The sequence below is a fragment of the Phyllostomus discolor genome, chromosome 6, assembly GCF_004126475.2.
Source record: "Phyllostomus discolor isolate MPI-MPIP mPhyDis1 chromosome 6, mPhyDis1.pri.v3, whole genome shotgun sequence".
Classification (NCBI taxonomy): domain Eukaryota; kingdom Metazoa; phylum Chordata; class Mammalia; order Chiroptera; family Phyllostomidae; genus Phyllostomus; species Phyllostomus discolor.
The window spans coordinates 110,171,894-110,191,984 of NC_040908.2; the positions used below are offsets into that span (position 1 = coordinate 110,171,894).

The 20,091-nt window shown below is 39.9% G+C and overlaps 1 protein-coding gene across 3 annotated transcripts in view; it reads right to left on the bottom strand.

Annotated features, from left to right (window-relative positions):
- The window catches only part of CCDC83 (coiled-coil domain containing 83), a 63,761-nt gene that overhangs the window by 21,413 nt on the left and 22,257 nt on the right, over positions 1 to 20,091 (bottom strand). For 2 of the 3 annotated variants that reach the window (XM_036028711.1, XM_036028712.1), the window contains 4 exons: positions 16,016 to 16,178; positions 12,443 to 12,610; positions 3,329 to 3,420; positions 872 to 940 (listed from right to left, as the gene is read on the bottom strand). In XM_036028711.1, the coding sequence (XP_035884604.1) occupies positions 872 to 940; positions 3,329 to 3,420; positions 12,443 to 12,610; positions 16,016 to 16,178 (492 nt within the window). The remainder of the gene's footprint in view (positions 1 to 871; positions 941 to 3,328; positions 3,421 to 12,442; positions 12,611 to 16,015; positions 16,179 to 20,091) is intronic. The other variant, XM_036028713.1, reaches the window with a different exon arrangement.

The following is a 20,091-nucleotide window of genomic DNA, read 5'->3' on the forward strand; positions in this document are numbered from 1 at the left end:
AAACAGGGAAGCACCCCATAGTAAAGGAGATCTAGAGGCCCCCACATGATCATATCTAACAAGAACAGGGTTTCAGCCCTGGTACAGGGAGACAGGTGGACAGCTGGGTGCACGAGTTCCCGCCTGCTCTCCAGGAGAAGGTGTGGAGGGAGCCTGAGCACCAGGCTGAAGCGGGATGTAGAGACTGCAGTGGGCAGGGATATCTTGACCACTGGCAAATGGCTGTAACCCTGGGTTTGGTGCTGGCTGCAACACAGTGTTCACAAGGCCAGAGCAGTCCATTTAGAAGTCACCAGGGCAGGGAGTAGCTGAAAGTACTCCCTGCACAGCAGAAGGGCAGAGGGAGGGAGGATCTAGAGGAAACCCCCTAGACCTGAGCTCTTTTTACCAACACTCCCCACAAGAGGGCATGTAAACCCCACCTCCCCACACAGCCAGGGTCCGTCTTAGAGGAGTGCAGGGAGGGGAGAAAATCTAAAAGACTGAACATTTATCTGAAGGAGATCATGTTATCCCAAAGAGGCAATTCACAGCAACAGGCAATAAAGGTAGAGTGACCCTTTATCCTTGCTGCCGTCCCTCAGAAGGAATCAGGTCCTGAGGAAGACCAGGTCGATTTTAGGGCATTCAGAAGCTTTGTATATTTGAGTATATTTCGTGAATCGTGACACCAAAAGTGATTTCCGGTTATTACTGAAATTATTTATGGTATTCGTTGAGTAGCAGTTTGTACTAAGACCCCACTTGGGTTTTAGTTTACCTAAGTTGGTGATAGTTCCATGCTTTCCCCATGACTGCAGCTGACAGAGAAAAGTCATCTCCAGTTCAAAAAAATGAGAAAAAATAAACTGTTTTTTAAAATTCCACTTACCTCTTTTTTCAGCCAGTCATTCTCCCAGATATGTCGGTAGTTACCCTTGTCAATGAACTTCACAGCATTCTAAAAGAAAGTTTTTCTATTAAGGAGGAATTGCCACAAAGTGATTCACAATTTTAGCAATGATGATACACAACCAACTTATCTGATTGTTCATTTTAAGTTATGTTTTGCAAATACTTTGGAAACATATCTAAGAACTCATGGTTCAGCTGTTCTTTCTTCACTAACCTACTGGATTGTTTTTACCAATTTACTCTGCCCACAAAGGTGCTTCAGAGAACTGGACAACGGCTGCCCAGGCAATTTAGTCTCTATTGTGACGGAGTCCAACTGCTGTGGTGAAATCAAATCAGTAAGTGATCTGATCCACAATTAAGATGGTTAAACGGTAGTGATCAAACATTCTTCAAATTTATGGTCAGAGACATAACCCAACATATAGCAAAAGCATAAAAAATTACATTACCACCTTTCTAATTGGAAAGATTTCTGCATGCCAGTAATAACAATATTTACAAAGTTAACAGCAGATAGTTTCAGGGTGGCAAGCTATAGCTAGACAGCCTCCTGTAGAAAAGGCATTTTAGATGAAGAAAAGAGAAAAAGCCTTAGTCTCTAGGTTCATAAAATGTAAATTCATTTTTTAATTCCTTGGATATTCACAGTTTCACCCAAAGGAACTTTATGGTGGATGACAGATCATGTTTATCTGTAAGGTGCTTCTGCATGGATACCATGTTACAACTTCAATGTTCAGCAACCAAAGGGAATAACCAAAAGAAGAGAAGTTAGGAGAAATCTTCTAGTTCATAAACATAGACAAGGATAATTAAAAAAATATGTTAAGGGTAAATGTATCTTTTAGAGTTGGAAGATTTGCAATGAAATTTTTTTTTCTTTAAACCATGCTAGTTAAACTAAGAGTGGCTTTCATTCCCTAGGAACCAGAAACTCTTACATTCCAGCTACAACGGACACTTATAAAGCTCCCTCAGACATATAATTTCATTTGGACAAAGTAGGAAGACACTAATAACTGAAATTATTTGGCTGATGGCTTAATTCACTACCAATGAAGTAGTGGTTTTCAACTTTGACCACACAAGAAAATGTACGGTGTATTGAGCAAGAGCGATGTTCTCAAGGGGACATCTTGGATTGCATCTTGATTCTGCCACTTGCTCTCAGCAAGTCACAAAATTTTTCTGTGCCTCTGTCTCCTCATTAGCAAGTCCCTCCTTTATAGAATTGTCGAGAGATTTAAATGTAAAATGCTAGGAACAGCAAAACAGTCCTCATTATATATTGAGTATGTATACTTAAAGCATATTTGATCCACATATACATTTGAATCATCTCAACTTCAGTCAGACCAATTAATTGTTGGTTTCACCATTTTGTCATATTTAGTCACAAAGTGGTCCCACTCAGTTGGGCCACTTTGTGACTAAATATGACAAAAATATGACCCACAAACCCAAAGGTCAGTTTTTCATAACCTTCTGTATTTGTATAAATCAGTAAAGATCATACAATAGAATAATAACAGTAAAAGAACAATTGAACCAACAGGGAAGCAACAAACAGTTGCAACTGAAATTCAATGAAAAACTCTAGAAAAGACCAGATATTTCTGATTCTGAAGAAGGAATGTTCCAGATGAAAAGACAGTCCCAATGGGGACCTCACTGATTTTGGAGATATTTTAGAGGCAGGGGAAGGACAGTGAAAAAAAACCAGATTTTTGCCAAACAAAGAAATTAAAAAACATACGATTAGAAATAATCTTAAATATTTTTTATATCCTAAATTTTTTAAGCTCTAGCAATGTAAAGTATACTCTCTTAGGTTTGGATATTGAAGAAAGTACTTTTTAGACAAATTATATTTCATTCTATAATTCATCCACAACTGCATTTAATGATTTTTATAGCCATTATTATTATACTTAAAAACAAATGAGTAGCCCTGGCTGGCGTAGCTCAGTGGATTGAGCGCGGGCTGCAAACCAAGGTGTCGCAGGTTTGATTCCCAGTCAGGGTACATGCCTGGGTTGCTGGCCATGACCCCCAGCAACCACACATTGATGTCTCTCTCTCTCTCTCTCTCCCCCTTCCCTCTCTAAAAGTAAATAAATAAAATCTTTAAAAAAATTATTAAAAAAACACACAAAAAAACAAATGAGTAATAATTTACTGAGCTCATGTTCCTGATGAAGCACTGTGCTACATAAGTCATCACATTCAATCCTCATTATTCTTTAAAGGTAAATATTATTATTTAAAAACCAAAGCCCTGAAAAGTCAAGTAACAAATTTAGTTTATAAGTGGTAAAACTGTAATTTAAATTAGAACCCCTAACTTAAGATCCCAAGTTTTTAACTATTAAAATATACCACAAGAAAAAATAAGGGGAAAATTTTTTTAAATAAGAAAATTGAAATATACCTCTGTGGCCCATTCCTTCTTTTGGTCCAGTTGCAACAAAGTTTCTCTGATTATTTTCTTTCTAGCATCTTCCAGAGTGATTTTATACTGTTCTTTAAAAAGAAAATTAGAAGCTGTAACAACACTGATCCTAGGTAAAACTATGATGTCAGTAAATTTTATCTTCCATGCTCTTTGCCTCTCCTTTCGTACACATTTTTGCCCTGAATTTTCAGGGTACGCTTTTACTAAAGCATCTAGTACCTTCAACTAGCAGAAATGCCCCAATCACTTTCTCACACCTTAACATGAATCAATTTAAGATGACATCTCTCCCAAGAATATCTGTACTTTGAAAGGACTGTCTCTCCAAAGGCAGAGTTTTCAGTCTGCCATTCATATCACACGTCTGATTCCACAACAGACACATAAAGAAGTTTTAATTACATGCTTGAGTAGCATCCTGTACCTCTGACTTCATCTAACTAAATTCCCACTATTCTTGGCATGCGTTTCCTGAGGCAGGAAGGACATCATGAGGAGAGAGAACGACGGAAGAGCTATTTCTGAAAGGCTGTAGACTTGGCTCTGAGGCTCAGAGGAAGAAAGAGGACAGAGATGAAGAAGGGCAGATTCTCTATCCTCACTGGGCTTCCTTCGGTTACAGATGTTAGAATTGAGAGAGCAAAGGATAAAATTTTAAACCTTGAAAGTTGCTTAGAGATCATGCAATCAACGCCCCTGTGTAGGGAAAGTGAGGTGCGGTGACATTAAGGCTGCTTTACAGAGTGAGAGAAGTGAAGCTGGAAAAATCAGTCCAGCTTGCTCATTGTTTCATACAATGAATCATCACCAAGCTGTTTTGATGTATGGGGCACTATCTAAGGCACTGATACTATTGGCAGAGAAGAGACAAATCTCTGCCTTTCTGACATGTACGTTCTAGTGGGAAGCCAGACCATAAATAGATGAACAAGCAAATCAATGTTTCAGGTGGAGATGTGTGTGATGAAGAAAAACTAACATTCTCTACTTTAGATAGGGAATGCTTTTTGGAGGAGGTAACATTTGAGCAAACATTGAATTAAGTGAGCAAGTCAACCATGTGCAACAGGAAGGAACTGGACTACTCCAAATCCAAGAACAATCAAAGTTAGTTTTGTTTTATGATAACATCTATGTTATATTTATAATGCCTGAAGGATACGTATTTGGAAGTTAGAAAGTATTTTTCCATACAAATGATGTTAACAAATACAGTTGCTGGATTTCTGGACTGGTCCACAGAGACCCATTTAGTTTATTCTGTATCCAAACAATAGTATTGTACAATGCCAATAGTGGTGTGGAACCCAGCTGCCATTTAGGACATTGTTTTAAAGGGAAAATTTTCTCCATAGATAAGTCAGCCAAAGCAGAACTCAGGGGTCTACAACTACAGTGGAGGAGATCTGCAGGTCGGGTCTTTCAATAGCTTGAAGCCAAACTAACACTCTGGAGAGACAGCCAGGGAGCTAGGCACAAGTTATTCAGCCCTCATCTGTACTTTGTACTGGCATAACTGCTTCTCCTAATAGGTGAAAACTCAGAAAGCAGAGTGTAAAATCTTCTCTTCCATATCTTTCTTTTTTTTATTGTATTTTTTCCATTACCTTTTATCCCCCTTATACTCCCTCCCCTCTGCAATCACCACACTGTTGTCCACCTCATGAGTCCTTTTCCTTTTTGCTCAATCCCTCCATCCCTTTACCTTCCCTCCAAGAGCTGTTGGCATGTTCTCCATCTATGCATCTCTCTGTTTTCCTTGTAAGTTCAGTTTGTTCATTAGATTCCACATATGAATGAAATCATATGATATTTGTCTTTCTCTGACTGGTTTAATTCACTTAGTATAATGTTCTCCAGGTCCATCCATACTGTCACAAAGGGTACAATTTTCTTCTTTTTTATAGCTGGTACATGTTGTGTAAATGTCCCATAGTTGTTTTATGTACTCATCTACTGATGGACCCTTGGGCTGCTTCCATAGCTTGATGATTTTAAATAAAGCTGCAATGAACATAGGGGTGCTTATGCTGTTTCAAATTAGTGTTTCAGGTTTCTTCAGATAAATTGCCAGAAGTGGAGTTGCTGGGTCATAAAGCAGTTCCATTTTTAACTTTTTGAGGTAACTCCATACTGCTTTCCACAGTGGCTGTACCAGCTGTATTCTCACCAACAGTGCAAAAGGTTCCCCTTTCTCCACATCTTCACCAGCACTTGTTCTTTGTTGATTTATTGATGATGGCCATTCTGACAGGTGTGAGCTGCTAATGTGGTTTTAGTTTGCATTTCTCTGATGATTAGTGACATTGAACATCTTTTCATATGACTATTGGCTATCATATGTCTTCTTTGGAGAAGTGTCTATTCATGTCCTTTGCCTGCTTTTTAAATTGGATTGTATGGGGGTTTTTTTGGTGTTGAGTTTTATAAGTTCTTTATAGATTTTGAATATTTACCCCTTATCAGATATATCGGTGAACACGTTCTTCCATTCAGTGGGTTGTCTTTTTATTTTGTTGAAAGTTTCCTTTGCCAAACAAAAGCTTTTTAGTTTGAAATAGTCCATTTTATTTTATTTTATTTTTGTTTTGTTTTGTTTTCCTTGCCTGAGGGGATATAGCAAATAAAATATCGCTATGAGCAATGTCCAAGGTTTTACTGCCTATGTTTTCTTCTAGAAATTTTATGGTTTCAGGCCTGACATTTAAGTCTTTAATCAATTTTGAATTTATTCTTGTGTGTGGTATAAGAAGGGGTCTAGTTTCACTTTTCTGCACATATCTGTCCAATTTTCCCAATACCATTTATTGAATAAACTATCTTTAGCCCATTGTATGTGCTTGCTTCCTCTGTTAAATACTGATTGGCTATGAAGGTGTGGGTTTATTACTGGGCTCTCTATTCTGTTCCATTGATCTATGTGTCTGTTTTTATGCCAGTCCCATGCTGTTTTGATTACTATGGCTTTATAGTATAGTTGGACATTGGATAGTGTGATTTCTCCAACTTTGTTCTTTTCCAAGATTGTTGTTGCTATTTGGGGACTTTTGTGGTTCCATATAAATCTTTGAAAGATTTGTTTTAGTTCTGCGAAATACATCATTGGTGTCTTGATAGGAATTGTACTGAATTCATAGATTGCTTTGGGTAGTGTGGACATTTTAATGATGTTAATTCTTCCTGTCCATGAACACAGTATGCGATTCCATATCTTTCTATTACTGCAGTCCTTGGGATAGAACAGATATTAAAAATGCTTTGAAGAAAATTAAATTTGGCAAATTGCAAGTCTTTGTCAAGCAGTGATCTGAGGCTTCAGCACAGGGCAGCTGCAGCCAATGATAGCAACTTTCAGTGGCAACTTTGGTGAGGATGAGGAGGAGGAGTAAAAAGGGAGAAGGGGAGAGCTTCCCAGGTTGTGGAGTGGCCAGAAAGGGGTCGGGATGCTCAGTTTCTGCCTCTAGTGGAGTTAAAACAAGAGTGTCTAACTGAGGCAGTGATTTATAAACAAGAGAGTTCATGAGGTCTTGGGAACTAGTCTAACTTGACATCTGGAGAATAAGAAAACAGACTTCTTCATTATTCCAGCCTGCATATGCCCATTTCCATAACCTGTATTATTCTTACTCATTCGAAGTCATTGCTTGAATATATCAATCATTCCAATCTCATTTCTGATAGAGTTTCTTTTTCAATTCAGGGTGTAGCCCACTAGACTAATGCTGGGTATTATTTGAAACTTCTACCCCAAAAAACACAAAAATCAGTCTAAAAGTTGCAATGTATCAGGAGGTTAGATGTAATAAATTTTACATTCTTAGCATCTAAAAGAAACCATAAAACCTGGAGCTCGATAGCATGAAATATTGATTCTTGCTGTAAATCATAAAAAATAGATGACCAAATATGCTCTGACTAAAGTTGTAGCTCTCTCACTTGCCATTTTCATACTGAAAAAGCAATAGTAACATACAACTCTGTTTCAAATTCCATAAAAAATTGTATGGACTGTTTTTCTTCTGAAAAGCAGAGCAACCAGCACAAGAGAGGATGTGAAGATCTCATTGTTATCCTTTGTGATTCAGATGATGTTTCAGGTAACAACTATGAACTATTCATTTGTGAATACAGCCAGAGAAACTGAGAGTATATAAAAGCCCCCTTCTCATAAAAGTTTGAGCAAACTCCTGTGCAAGTGGGAGCTTGGGGGATTATGACCTTGTGCCTTTAGACTCTTGGCTGCTCAGATGCCCAGTTTAATGTGGTACTTCTCAGAAGCTGACCAAAAAACCACCCTGGCTGAGGCTTGCTTTCCATTGTTCCACTTTCTTTGATGTATCTAGCTGTGCTTTGGTTTACTCCTCCACAGCTTTTTGGGAGTTTGCTGTCTACTCTTCACATACTTCTGGTGTCATAGTGTCATGCAGCTTTATTGTGCTGATTCTCTCCTGTGGCGGTGGCCTCCCTTCAGCCCCATCTGGAGAAAACTGAGCAAGGGCAGGTGGCAATAGTTGCCATGCAGCAATTTCTCAGGCGCAGTGTATATTACAGAGCCATCCCTACCTCACCAAATCACGGAGCTGGGAGGACTATTGAAGCTTATTGGTTTGGTGTTACACATGGGTTCAAATTGCATTTCCACTACTTACTAAGCTTGTGAGTTTGGTCAAGGCAATTAGCTTCTCTGGGCATCTCGTTTCCCCATATTTAAATGAACAGTGATAGCTAATTCAAAGGGACTTGTAAGGGTTAGGTGAGGTGTAGAAAACAGGTGCTGGAAACGTGAGTTCTCTTGGAGATCACCAAGGGACTCATTTTACAGAAGAGGAAACTGTGGCTTCAAGAAGTAGTATTATTTTTTTGTAAGTGGACCTGAACCCAAGTCTTTTAACTCACTGCCAGTGCACAAAGAACTTCTATGGGTCCCTGTCCTGTGCACCTGGTGAAGGACAAAACGTAAAAGTGATCTGTGACTCTAATATCTAATGACTTGTAATAATCCCACCCTTTTTCGATTCCTGTGCCTAATCTAAGGTTTCCTTTCCCTTTGTTAAGAGAATGAATGTGTCCTGAATGATCAGTGACCAGTTTCCTATATCCAATATCCTAACATCGCCTTCTGGCTAAAGTGTGGAAAGGGACAAAAAGCTCTCACTTGTCTGACACTATCCCAAGCAAATGTTTCCCTTTCTGGTCCTCACTGGCGTTTAAGGTTGATTCCTCCTCTTGTGGGGCATTGCTGTCATTTCTCAGAGGACCACCTTCCCCATTGCTAGTTATATTTGACCTGCATTCCTTCCTGCAGGGGATGTATTGTCCTTGGAGGTTGACTAACGATTTCTCTTTTGGCCTTTAGCTGTTAATCTCCTCCTCCCTCCCACACATACAGGCTTATAGAAGCCCAGAGAGCTTCCCTGCTCCTTCCACCTTGAGGACTGAGTGTAAAGCTGGCCACCTATGAATCAGGAAGCGGGTTCTCTCACCAGACACTGAATCTGCTGGCACCTTGACCTGAACTTCTCAGCCTCCAGGTCTGTGAGAGATAAATTTCTGTTTTTTATAAGCCACCTAGTCTACAGTACTTTGTTATAGCAGCCCACATGGACTAAGACACAGGCCTAGGCCAGGGCAGCAGCCACCTCTTCTTAGCTCTGCTGTCAGAACTACTAGCTAGTCAGCCACACACCCCATGGATTTCCCAGGAATGAGTCATAAAATAGATCTGAATGTCCCCTATACTGGAGGGGACACATATTGAACAATATGAGGAAATTCCTTGAAAACTTCCCATCTTTTTAAAAAATATATATTTTATTTCATTTTTTTTAGAGAGAGGGGGAGGGAGGGAGAAAGAGAGGGAGAGAAACATCAATGTGTGGTTGCCTCTTGAGTGCCTCCAATTGGAGACCTGGCGTACAACCCAGGCATGTGCCCTGGCTGGGAATTGAAATGGCAGTACTTTTTGGTTCACAGGCCCAGCACTCAATCCACTGAGCCACACCAACCAAGGCAAAACTTTCTATCTTGATTTGAGGTGAAGGAAGGATTACCCTTCACCTGTCCCTTTGGGGGACAGTGTAGAACATACAGCATACCATAAGCTCTTTGAAAAAACTATCCCCTAATTTCTGATAATCTTTTCTTGGCCTCTCCAACTTCTTTTATAGACTGGAATTCAGTGGTTGGAAGTGTGGAACCATTTTTCTGTCTCATCATATTGCAGGTTTGCACAGTAGTATCTCACTTTACTTTGAAATGTGGTATCCATTATATAGCCACCCCAGTTTAAAGTGAGACTGAAGAAGTTTCATTTTAACATTCTGTTTCACTTTCAACAAACCCTATTTTTTCTAAAATACTCGATCATCACAAGTGAAACAATTTAACTAACATGAACCCCATAGTTATGGGTTTGGGAAGAGATTTCCAGAGAAATCATGGAAGAATGGGGGGAGTGGCAGAAGAAGAGGGGAGGCTGGTACTAAGGCTGCACACAAAATAATTTAGGAGTCCTCCTCGTAATCACTGTGTCCAATGTGGCCCCCGAAGTGCTTTAACACTTTGGGGAAGAGTTGCTGCTGCAGAAGTGGGAGAAATGAATGGCAGAAAAGGAAGTCCATCACATCCATTTTCCCATGATACCAAAGTGGGGGTATAAACTGAGGCACAACCAATAAGTACAATAGTTCAATATATAAATGTTACTACCACCACCCCAAAGTTGGACACAACAGCATGAAAATTTTTAGCTGAAACAAATCATCCAAATGTCTGATCTAGATAATGGGGTTGATGGTGGGGCTGGGTGGAGGTGGGGAAAGTGGGAGAAAATAGGGACACCTGCAACAGTGTCAATAATAAAAATAAAGTTAAAAAAAGATAATGAGTTGAGTTTACTTGAGGAGATCACTCTGTCTACTTTAAAAATGTAAAATAAAGAAACTGGGCCCTGGCTGGTGTGGCCCAGTGGACTAAGTGCTGGCCTGTGAACCACAGGGTGGCTGGTTTGATTCCTAGTCAGGGCACATGCCTGGGTTGTGGGCCAGGTCCCCAGCAGGGGGTGTGCAAGAGGCAACCACACATTGGTGTTTCTCTCCCTTTCTTTCTCCCTCCCTTCCCCTCTCTCTAAAAATAAATAAAATCTTAAAAAAAAAAACCTGGGTAAAATTTTAAAATATTTTAAACACTCCAGAACAATAACTATTTAAAAGTATGGTACTGGTGCACAAATACATAGATCAATTGAACAGAATAGAAAATACTTAAAGATATCCAAATACAAATAGGAAATTAAAGTAGATAAAGTCAGCACCTCAGATCAGTAGGGTAGAAATGGTGCTGAGACAATGGAAAACCATCTGGCAAAAAATAAAATTGGTTTCCTACCTCAAAAACCCCCCACAAATTTAAATATAAGACTACAAAATTTTCTCATACATACACCCCACAAATGAAAGACTAATGACAAGTGGGAAAGACATTTGTAGCTTCTATCACTGTTAAAGAACAAATTTCCTGAAAATGTGAAGCGCTCGACAACACAGCAGAAAAGTGGGCAAAGTGTGTAAAACAGCTGGTTCACATGAAGGAAAATTCGCATGGTTCTTGAACTTAGGAGAAGGTACTCACAGGTGCTTATAAGAGAAATGTAAATCAAAGCTACAGCGGGATACAGTTTTCTACTTTCAAGACTAACAAAGAACAAAGAGTTGGGTAATATCCCCTGTCACTGAAGATGTGGGGAAAAAGCATCCCTAGGCACACCACGAATAAACAATACAACCTGTATAGAGGGCCAGGCCTATCAAAATAAAAATAAATGGACTGCTTGGGCCAGCCATTTCTCCTCAGAGATACACATAAATGAAACTGCATGAATATAAGGGTAGTCATCACTGTAAAATGAAACATGTATAAGGGTACTCACTGTAGCATTATTTATAATAGTCAAAGACAGTGAATGGCCTAAATGCCTATGAGTAGGGGACTGGTTAAGAAAATTATAGTACAGCACAACACAGTGGCCATTGGAAGAATGAGGGAAGTACTAATACAACGTGCTGTCCATATTATGCGAAAAATCACATTTTGTGGCATGCTGTTTGTTTACGCATGTGTAATCTTTCTGAAAGGCTACACAAGAAACTGGTAATCGTGGTTTTATCTAGAGAGAGGACTGAGTGGCTGGGGAACAGACAGGAGTAGGAAGGTATCACATTCTCACTCTGCACTTTTCTTTTGGGGATAAGAACACATTTTTGAAAAAGTGTAATTCCAAGCCCAGTCTAATTTGGGGCCAAATTTATACTACTGTTATGGTGCAGAGACCCCTAGCTGAGAAACTCACATAAACATTGGTCTAGAAGTGGAGTGCCCGGACAGGCTCTCAGCCTGGGACGATGGGAACAACCTCGCAGGACCCCCCTGCAGTGCGGGGCACCATCACCCACTGGGCTCAGCACTGCCATCCACCCACAGTGTCCTTTCAGGCCAGATTGCTTCCGTTTGCTCTATCCTATGATTTTCCTGTCTCTGGGTCTCCGGTGTTCCTTTAAGCCACTATGCTAGTCACAGTCACAGACAGGGGACCTCATGGTTCCCAGAACCAGTCCTGGTAAGCTTCATCACGCCTAATGTTATCTGCTCCATACCCTCTTTACTTCCCCTCTTGTATTCATTCTCCAGTCTTTTCTGATTAGAACTTAGCATTCACCTGAGGTTGCTTTAGCTTGCTTCAGGTAAATTTCCTAACATCACACAGGCTCAGGACCCTCCAGCCTCAGCGAACTTACCTCAGACCCAGGTGTGGGAGCACACAGACACCACCCACTGAATGAAACTTCTTCCTAGATGACAGTTTCTCCACCCCGCCTCCCTTCCCTTTACTTCCCCTTCCTGGTTTTGTAGGTGGTCCTGGGACAGTTTCTCAGAGTCCTCCCTCCACCTCTGCCCTTGGGCTCAAACTGTTTGAGCTGACCCAGCAGAGAGGAGCAAATGATTCAGAGAGTACCACTCTTTTTTATCTTCCATCAAATGTCCACCTTCTAAAGGGTGTTGTACTGAACTTGAGCTAGCTTTGTTGCAACTGACCTGACATTTTCTCTGCATTCTCTTTAACTTTATTGATGTCATTTTGTAAGGAGATGATGAGTTTAGCATGTTGTTTACTCCCTACATTCTTGTACTCTTCCCAGTATTCCTTCTCACTGAGTTTCTCAAGAAATAGTTTCTCAGCATTACTTATTTGCAAGCGCATATCTGTTGAAAGAAAATCAAAACACCATGTCATTCCTACTGTCCTTGTAACCATCATATGTTGCAGTCTGATTTTGTGAAGTTAGGCTCTGATGTTAAAAAGCTGTTATCTCATAAATCCAATTTTATATCTACAATTGAAGGAAATCTAAACTATTCAAACTACTGTTTAACTATCCCCCATGATTCAAACTCTGAGTAAAATTAAAATTCTAATTCTAAAGTAGATGTGTGGTTTTGGGCTGTGAATGAGAGCTGTAATAGATGATTAAGCTATATGCCTAGGACCCACAAGTTTCCATTGTGACAGCTTGTAAGGGTCCTATCTTGTACAATATATTAGGTCACATATACATTTTATTAGTAAATTGTCATTTTTCTGGCCATTATGCCTCTGGGCAAAGTGATTTCACCTTATATGATTCTGTAGTCCTTGGTGACCCCTTCTATGAATAAGTTGTGTGAGCCTGTCTTCTAAAGTTCATTTGTGTGGAATGACAGTACACGACAGTCATACCAACATGTTTTCCCCACTCTCACTTGTACGACTTCAGGGTGAAAGATAAGTCTCCTAATTAAATATGTACAAATATTGCCGGATCGGAACCACATAAGCTCTCAGTTTTCCCTGAAACACTTGAGAATCATGACATGCTATTCAATCTTTAGGCTGAATATTATGCTGCTGAGTATTTTTGAAAAAGAAGCGTTACAGAGAGCCAGGTGCAATGAATTTAATGGCTATTTGGCTTACTGCCACACACCATCTTATCTGAGAGCGCCGTGACGGTGATGCCACATCTTACCCAGCTCTGTAAATCCAGCACTTAGCAAGAGGCTGGCACTTAGTTGGTCCTAGAAAATGCTTATGGAATGACTGAAGCATTCCAATCAGACCAGAGGGATGTACTTCAGTCTGATGCTCCAAAAGGACACCAGACACGTCTTTTGCCAAAGATGTAAGTAAGATTATATTTTTAAATCTCTTAATAAATGGCACTTGTTATTGTCATTAAACAATTAATGCTCCTATAACCCAGATGGCCAGCCATCCTCTTATTTGAGCAGACTATTGCTGCCTCAGCCCTGTGCCATGGTCAGCTTCGGGGGCTGGGTGGGGGGTGGCATGCTGGTTATTATCACTGAAGATGTTGAAAGAGAGATGGATGTAGTGGCTGTTCTACTTTTCCACAACCCCTCTTCACTTCCAATCTTGTAACATGCTTTTCCTACTCCTTGTCAAATATACAGTGGGGCATAAATAGGTTTATAGTAGTTTGTGTGGAAGATAATACTGTAATTAATAAATAATAACACAAGAATAAACTGTGTTTCACATACTCGAAACTGTGAAACTACTCTTGCCCCACCCTGTATGTGGCCAGTTACAGTGGTCCCTTTCTGTGACCACAGGGACTGGCCCAGGCGTGAGTGTGTGTCCCAAGCTAGGCACATGCTCAGAGTCCTTCCACAGAAATGTTTTTATTGAAACTGGTAGAAAACATGGCTCTTTGATCTCCATTTTGAGGTTATAAGGGTGTAAAGTCAGAGACGTCTATAGTTAGTATTCCAGCCTCATGGGGACAACAGCCTGAGAAAAAGGAGCCAACTTTCAGGGAGAGGACAGAGAGAGGAGAGGGATGAAGGAGGCAGGGAGAATGAGGGAAGGAGAGAGACAGGAGAGAGATGGGGGGCAGGGTTGAAACAAAAAGCTTGGATCTGACAGCATGTGAAGCTCTGGGTCACCCTGTGTTTTTTGCTTGGTTATGTGAAAAAAGTGCCTTCCTCTTTATGCTTATGTTAGTTTGTGTTAGATTTTTATCCTTGTAACTGAAAGAGTCCTAACTGAAGCTGGAAAAAAGAGGTTATATCAGTACCTCTCAAACCTTACTGTGCATAAGAATCCCCTAGGATCTTGTCTGATGCAGATTCTGATTCACCAGGTCTGGGTGGGGCTGAGACTCTGCCTTGAAACGAGCTGCCACATGATGGGAGGGCTGCTCTCCACAAACCAGGGCCAGTTGCAAGTGACTACCTGGTACATAACATAACTGCCTGAGGAATCCTTTTCAGACACATCTGTTCTTTCCCTTCCCCTCTCTTCCTTGGCATCTGTGGGCTGCTTTCTTCCTTGGACCACACACATGCCCAGGCCTGCTTTGCTGTGCTCAGTCATCCGGCTGGGCCCCAGTCTGGTGTGACATACGCACCTTGAACCGAGTCCAAACCATAAACAGGCACACCTCACTGGCCCGCTCCGATTTGAAGGCAGTTCAGTGAGCACATCTGAGTAGTATCTGTTTTGGTCTCACTCCTATCTCAAGGGATTTATTAAAGTATTCCTCCCAAACATAAGCAAAACTTTCCTGGAGTGGAACCCAAACAATACAGCATCTACCATCTGATTACATCACTCTTGCCCATAAAGGGACCTGGGTAGGTGGAGGTTTATGGGAACAATTTTGGAAACCCTGAAAAATGAAGTTTGCTGAGTAATGTTTGGTGTTGGTAACTATTTCAGTCAAAACAACAGGTTATCTATGAATGGAATGCCTGCTCTGTGCAAAGTGCTTGGATATGTAGGCTCTCTGAAATATTGGAGAAATTCAGGAAAATCTTGTCCCTTGTTTTGCCTCCCAGCTTCTAGTACTACTTCCTGATAGCACTCAAGTCTCTTTGCCACGTTTTCCAGCTTCCTAGCAGATATGGTATTTATAGGGGTTCTGGCAAAAGTGGTTTTAGAAATCTTGGCAGGATGTTTGAGATAAAGGAATAGGAATTAAAAAAAATGTAAGTGTCAAAACTGTGTGTGTGACTTACCCCCAGGATCGTGGTATTTCCTAAGCCCTGTGGCAAGGGTACGTTCTGGGTCCTTCATATTCTGCACCTCGCATCATTTCTCTCCATGTCCTCCAAACTGCCTTTTCCCCAACTCTAATCCCTCTTTCCCCATCTAAATGGGTGTGGGAGAAGGAGCCTAGCTCCATATGGAGATATAGGGCTGGGGGAGCTTCATGGTTATACTCACTTAATCATTCCCAAGTCTGAACTGACACTGAAGCCAGCGAAGCCACCAAACAAGAGAATTTCCCAAAAGAAAGAACAAATCCCCACCATGAGGAGGTCAGAGTGTCTAACAGGATATTGTCCAGTGTGTGACAATCAGGTGGCTTCCAAGTGTCTTTGTTTTTGATCACTGTCCTTACTCCTCCTCCTCACTTGATTTCAGTGTCTCTGCTGCTTTATTTCCGCCTCCTGTTCATTCACCTACATGTGTTTCTGGTTGTGGTGATAATGATGTCGTCTGAAACATGTTCACAGCATTTTTAACATTAGGAAACAGGCACTAATGCATTCGAGAAATAACTTGATTCATCTTTATGATAATTTTCTAAGTTCATAAATCACCTTTTAAGTTTTGTTCCTGATCTCTTTCAAACTGCCACTTCTCCTTCATTGCTGTTTCAACATCCTCTCTTGATACAACTTTTGACTTTTCTGACTTCTCTTCGCTTAGTTCCTTGAGTAGGTTCCGGATGTGCCAAATCTGTTCATCTTTTAAGCGTCGATTCTGTCATGAAAATCAACAGCAGTTAACTATGTCCGCTCAAGTGTTTACGCTGACTTTCCTCAAAACACAGTCACATGTTGAGGCTTGCAAAGTGAGAAAAAATATTTAATGAAATGAGTTATATAATAGTACCTCTGAAAGTTTATGGAACATGGAATACAAAACAAAATTAAACCCGTCAATATGGTAACTATTGGACAGCAAGTTACATTTAAAAAATTGTGTTACTTATCTACCAGTCTCTTACCCCATAATAGAACCAATGAACATTAAAATCAGCCCTTGGAGTTCCCTTTCTCTGCTTAGCACCACCGTTCTTCAGCACTCACCGGTCATTCAGTCAGCATCTGTGGGGCTAAGCGGTTGTCTGTACACTAGGGATAGACATGTGAAGAAAGTAGACAAAAAGGGTTGGTTTTGTGGCATTTACATTATTCTTTGTTTTTTTCACAAGTGGTCCTGCTTCTCTTATTTTAGGGTGATGGCTACTCACCACTCCAATACTTCATACTTAAAATATGGACTGGGTTTCCTCTGTGGCTATTTCATCTATGTTTCCAAGCTTCTTATATTTCATCAACTTTGAGCCTACTCTTGCCTTTACTATCTTATTATGTATATGCAGAGATATTTTAGTGTGTGTGAACTCAGTACATTTTCCTTGTAATTTTTCTAGGGTCTCTTAAAGTTCTAATACTTCCCTGGTGTCTCTCCTTCAATTTTTTAATACATAATAAAATGTATATACTTAAATATTTCAATACTTTTTTTTAAATTTTATTTTAATCATTGTTCAAGTACAGTTTTCTCCCCCCTACTCCCATTCCAGTTCACCCACCCAACCCTCCCCCCTTCCCCCCCATTACCCCCCACCCCTAGTTTTTGTCCATGTGTCCTCCAAATTTGTTCCTGTAAACCCTACCCATTCCCCCCTGAAATTCCCTCCCCTCTCCCCTCTGGTCACTGTCAGACTATTCCCTATTTCAGTGTCTTTGGTTATATTTTGCTAGTTTTTTTGTTTTGTTGTTTAGATTCCTGTTAAAGGTGATATCATGTGGTATTTGTCTTTCACTGCCTGGCTTGTTTCGCTTAGCATAATGCTTTCCAGCTCCATCCATGCTGTTGCAAAGGGTAGGAGCTCCTTCTTTCTTTCTGCTGCAGAGAATTCCATTGTGTAAATGTACCATAGTTTTCTGAGCCATTCATTTACTGATGGGCATCTAGGTTGCTTCCAGCACTTGGCTATTGTAAATTGTGCTGCTATGAACATCGGGGTGCAAATGTTCTTTTGTATTGGTGTTTCAGTGTTCTTAGGATATAGTCCCAGCAGTGGAATTGCCGGGTCAAAAGGCAGATCCATTTTTAGTTTTCTGAGGAAGTTCCATACTGCTTTCCATAGTGGTTGTACCAGTCTGCAGTCCCACCAACAGTGCACTAGGGACCCCCTTTCTCCACAGCCTCTCCAACACTTGTTGTTTGTTGCTTTGTTTATGATGGCCATTCTGACTGGTGTGAAGTGGTATCTCATTGTGGTTTTAATCTGCATCTCTCTGATGGCTAGTGATACTGAGCATCGTTTCATGTGTCTTTGGATTTTCTGTATGTCCTCCTTGGAGAAGTGTCTGTTCAAGTCCTTTGCCCATTTTTTAATTGGGTTACTTGTCTTCTTAGAGTGGAGTTGTGTAAGTTTTTTATATATTTTGGAGATTAAATCCTTGTCTGAGGTATCATTGGCAAATATGTTTTCCCATACAGTTCGTTCTCTTTTTATTTTGATACTATTTTCTTTAGCTGTGCAGAAGCTTTTAATTTTGATGAGGTCCCATTTGTTTATTCTTTCCTTTATGTCCCTTGCTCTAGGAGACAAGTCAGTAAAAAAGTTTCTGTGTGAAATATCTGAGATTTTCCTACCTACGTTCTCTTCTAGGACTTTAATGGTGTCACGTTTTATATTTAAGTCTTTTATCCACCTTGAATCTATTTTTGTATAAGGTGTAAGTTGGTGCTCGAGTTTCATTTTTTTTGCACGTAGCTATCCAGTTCTCCCAACACCATTTGCTGAAGAGGCTATTTTTATTCCATTTTATGTTGCTGCTTCCTTTGTCAAATATTAATTGACCGTAGAGGCTTGGGTTTATTTCTGGGCTCTCTGTTCTGTTCCATTGGTCCATGTGCCTGTTTTTATGCCAATACCAGGCAGTTTTGATTACAGTGGCCTTGTAGTATAGTTTAGTGTCAGGTATTGTGATCCCTCCTACTTTACTCTTCTTTCTCAAAATTGCAGCAGCTATTTGGGGTCATTTATGGTTCCATATAAATTGTTGAAGTGTTTGTTCTATGTCTGTGAAATATGCCATTGGTACTTTAATAGGTATTGCATTGAATGTGTAAATTGCTTTTGGTAGTATGGACATTTTGATGATATTAATTCTTCCAATCCATGAACACGGTATATGTTTCCATTTGTTTGTGTCTTCCTTGATTTCTCTCCTCAGTGTTATGTAGTTTTCTGAATACAGGTCTTTTACCTCTTTGGTTAGGTTTATTCCTAGGTATTTTATTTTTCTTTTTGCTATTTCAAATGGGATTTTTTTCTTGATTTCTGCTTCTGCTGTTTCATTGTTCGTGTACAGAAATGCCTTTGATTTCTGGATATTGACTTTGTATCCTGCTGTTTTGCCAAATTCATTTATTAGGTCAAGCAGTTTTTTTGTGGAGTCTATAGGATTTTCTATGTACACTATCATGTCATCTGCAAAGAGTGACAGTTTTGTTTCCTCCTTTCTGATTTGGATTCCTTTTATTTCTTTTTCTTGTCTGATTGCTGTGGCTAGAACTTCCAGTACTATATTGAATAGAAGTGGTGAAAGTGGACATCCTTGTCTTGTTCCTGTTCTTAGTGGAAAAGATTTTAATTTTTGCCCATTGGGTATAATGTTGGCTGTAGGTTTCTTATATATGGCCTTTATTATGTTGAGGAATGCTCCCTCTATTCCCACTTTACTGAGTGTTTTTATCATAAATGGGTGCTGTACCTTATCAAATGCTTTTTCTGCATCTATTGATATGATCATGTGGTTTTTGTCTTTGCTTTTGTTTATGTGATGTATTACATTTCCTGATTTGCGAATATTGTACCATCCTTGCATGCCTGGAATGAATCCCACTTGGTCATGGTGTATGATCTTCTTAATGTACTGTTGGATGCGGTTTGCCAGTATCTTGTTGAGGATTTTAGCGTCAATGTTCATCAGCGATATTGGCCTGTAGTTTTCTTTCTTTGTTGTGTCTTTATCTGCTTTTGGAATTAAGATGATGTTGGCCTCATAAAAAGAGTTTGGGAGTCTTCCATCTTTTTGGATTTTTTGAAATAGTCTGTGAAGGATAGGTGTTAGTTCTTCCTTAAATGCTTTGTAGAATTCTCCTGTGAAACCATCTGGTCAGGGCTTTTGTGTGTTGGGAGTTTTTTGATTACTGCTTCAATTTCTTTTGCTGTTATTGGTTTGTTCAGGCTTTCTGCTTCCATTTTATTGAGTTTTGGAAGATTATATTTTTCTAGAAATTTGTCCATTTCACCTAGGTTTTCAAATTTCTTGGCATACAGCTCTTTGTAGTAATTTCTTACAATCCTTTTAAAAAATTACTTATTTGCCTATAACTTAACATGATTTTTACTATAACTTTTCAACATTATATTTTATTTCTGATATTCATGTCTTTTATCCTCTTAACTTAGATACTTTAAGAGTATTTTGTTCTCCCAAAATTGATTCTTTAGGCCAGTGCTTCTCAAGCTTTACTGTGTATACCAGGCCCTAGGGGATCTTGCTAACATGCAGATTCTGGTTCAGTAAATGTGGCACATTTCTGACAAGTTCCAGGTGATGCCAAGCCTGCTGGCTGACCAACCACA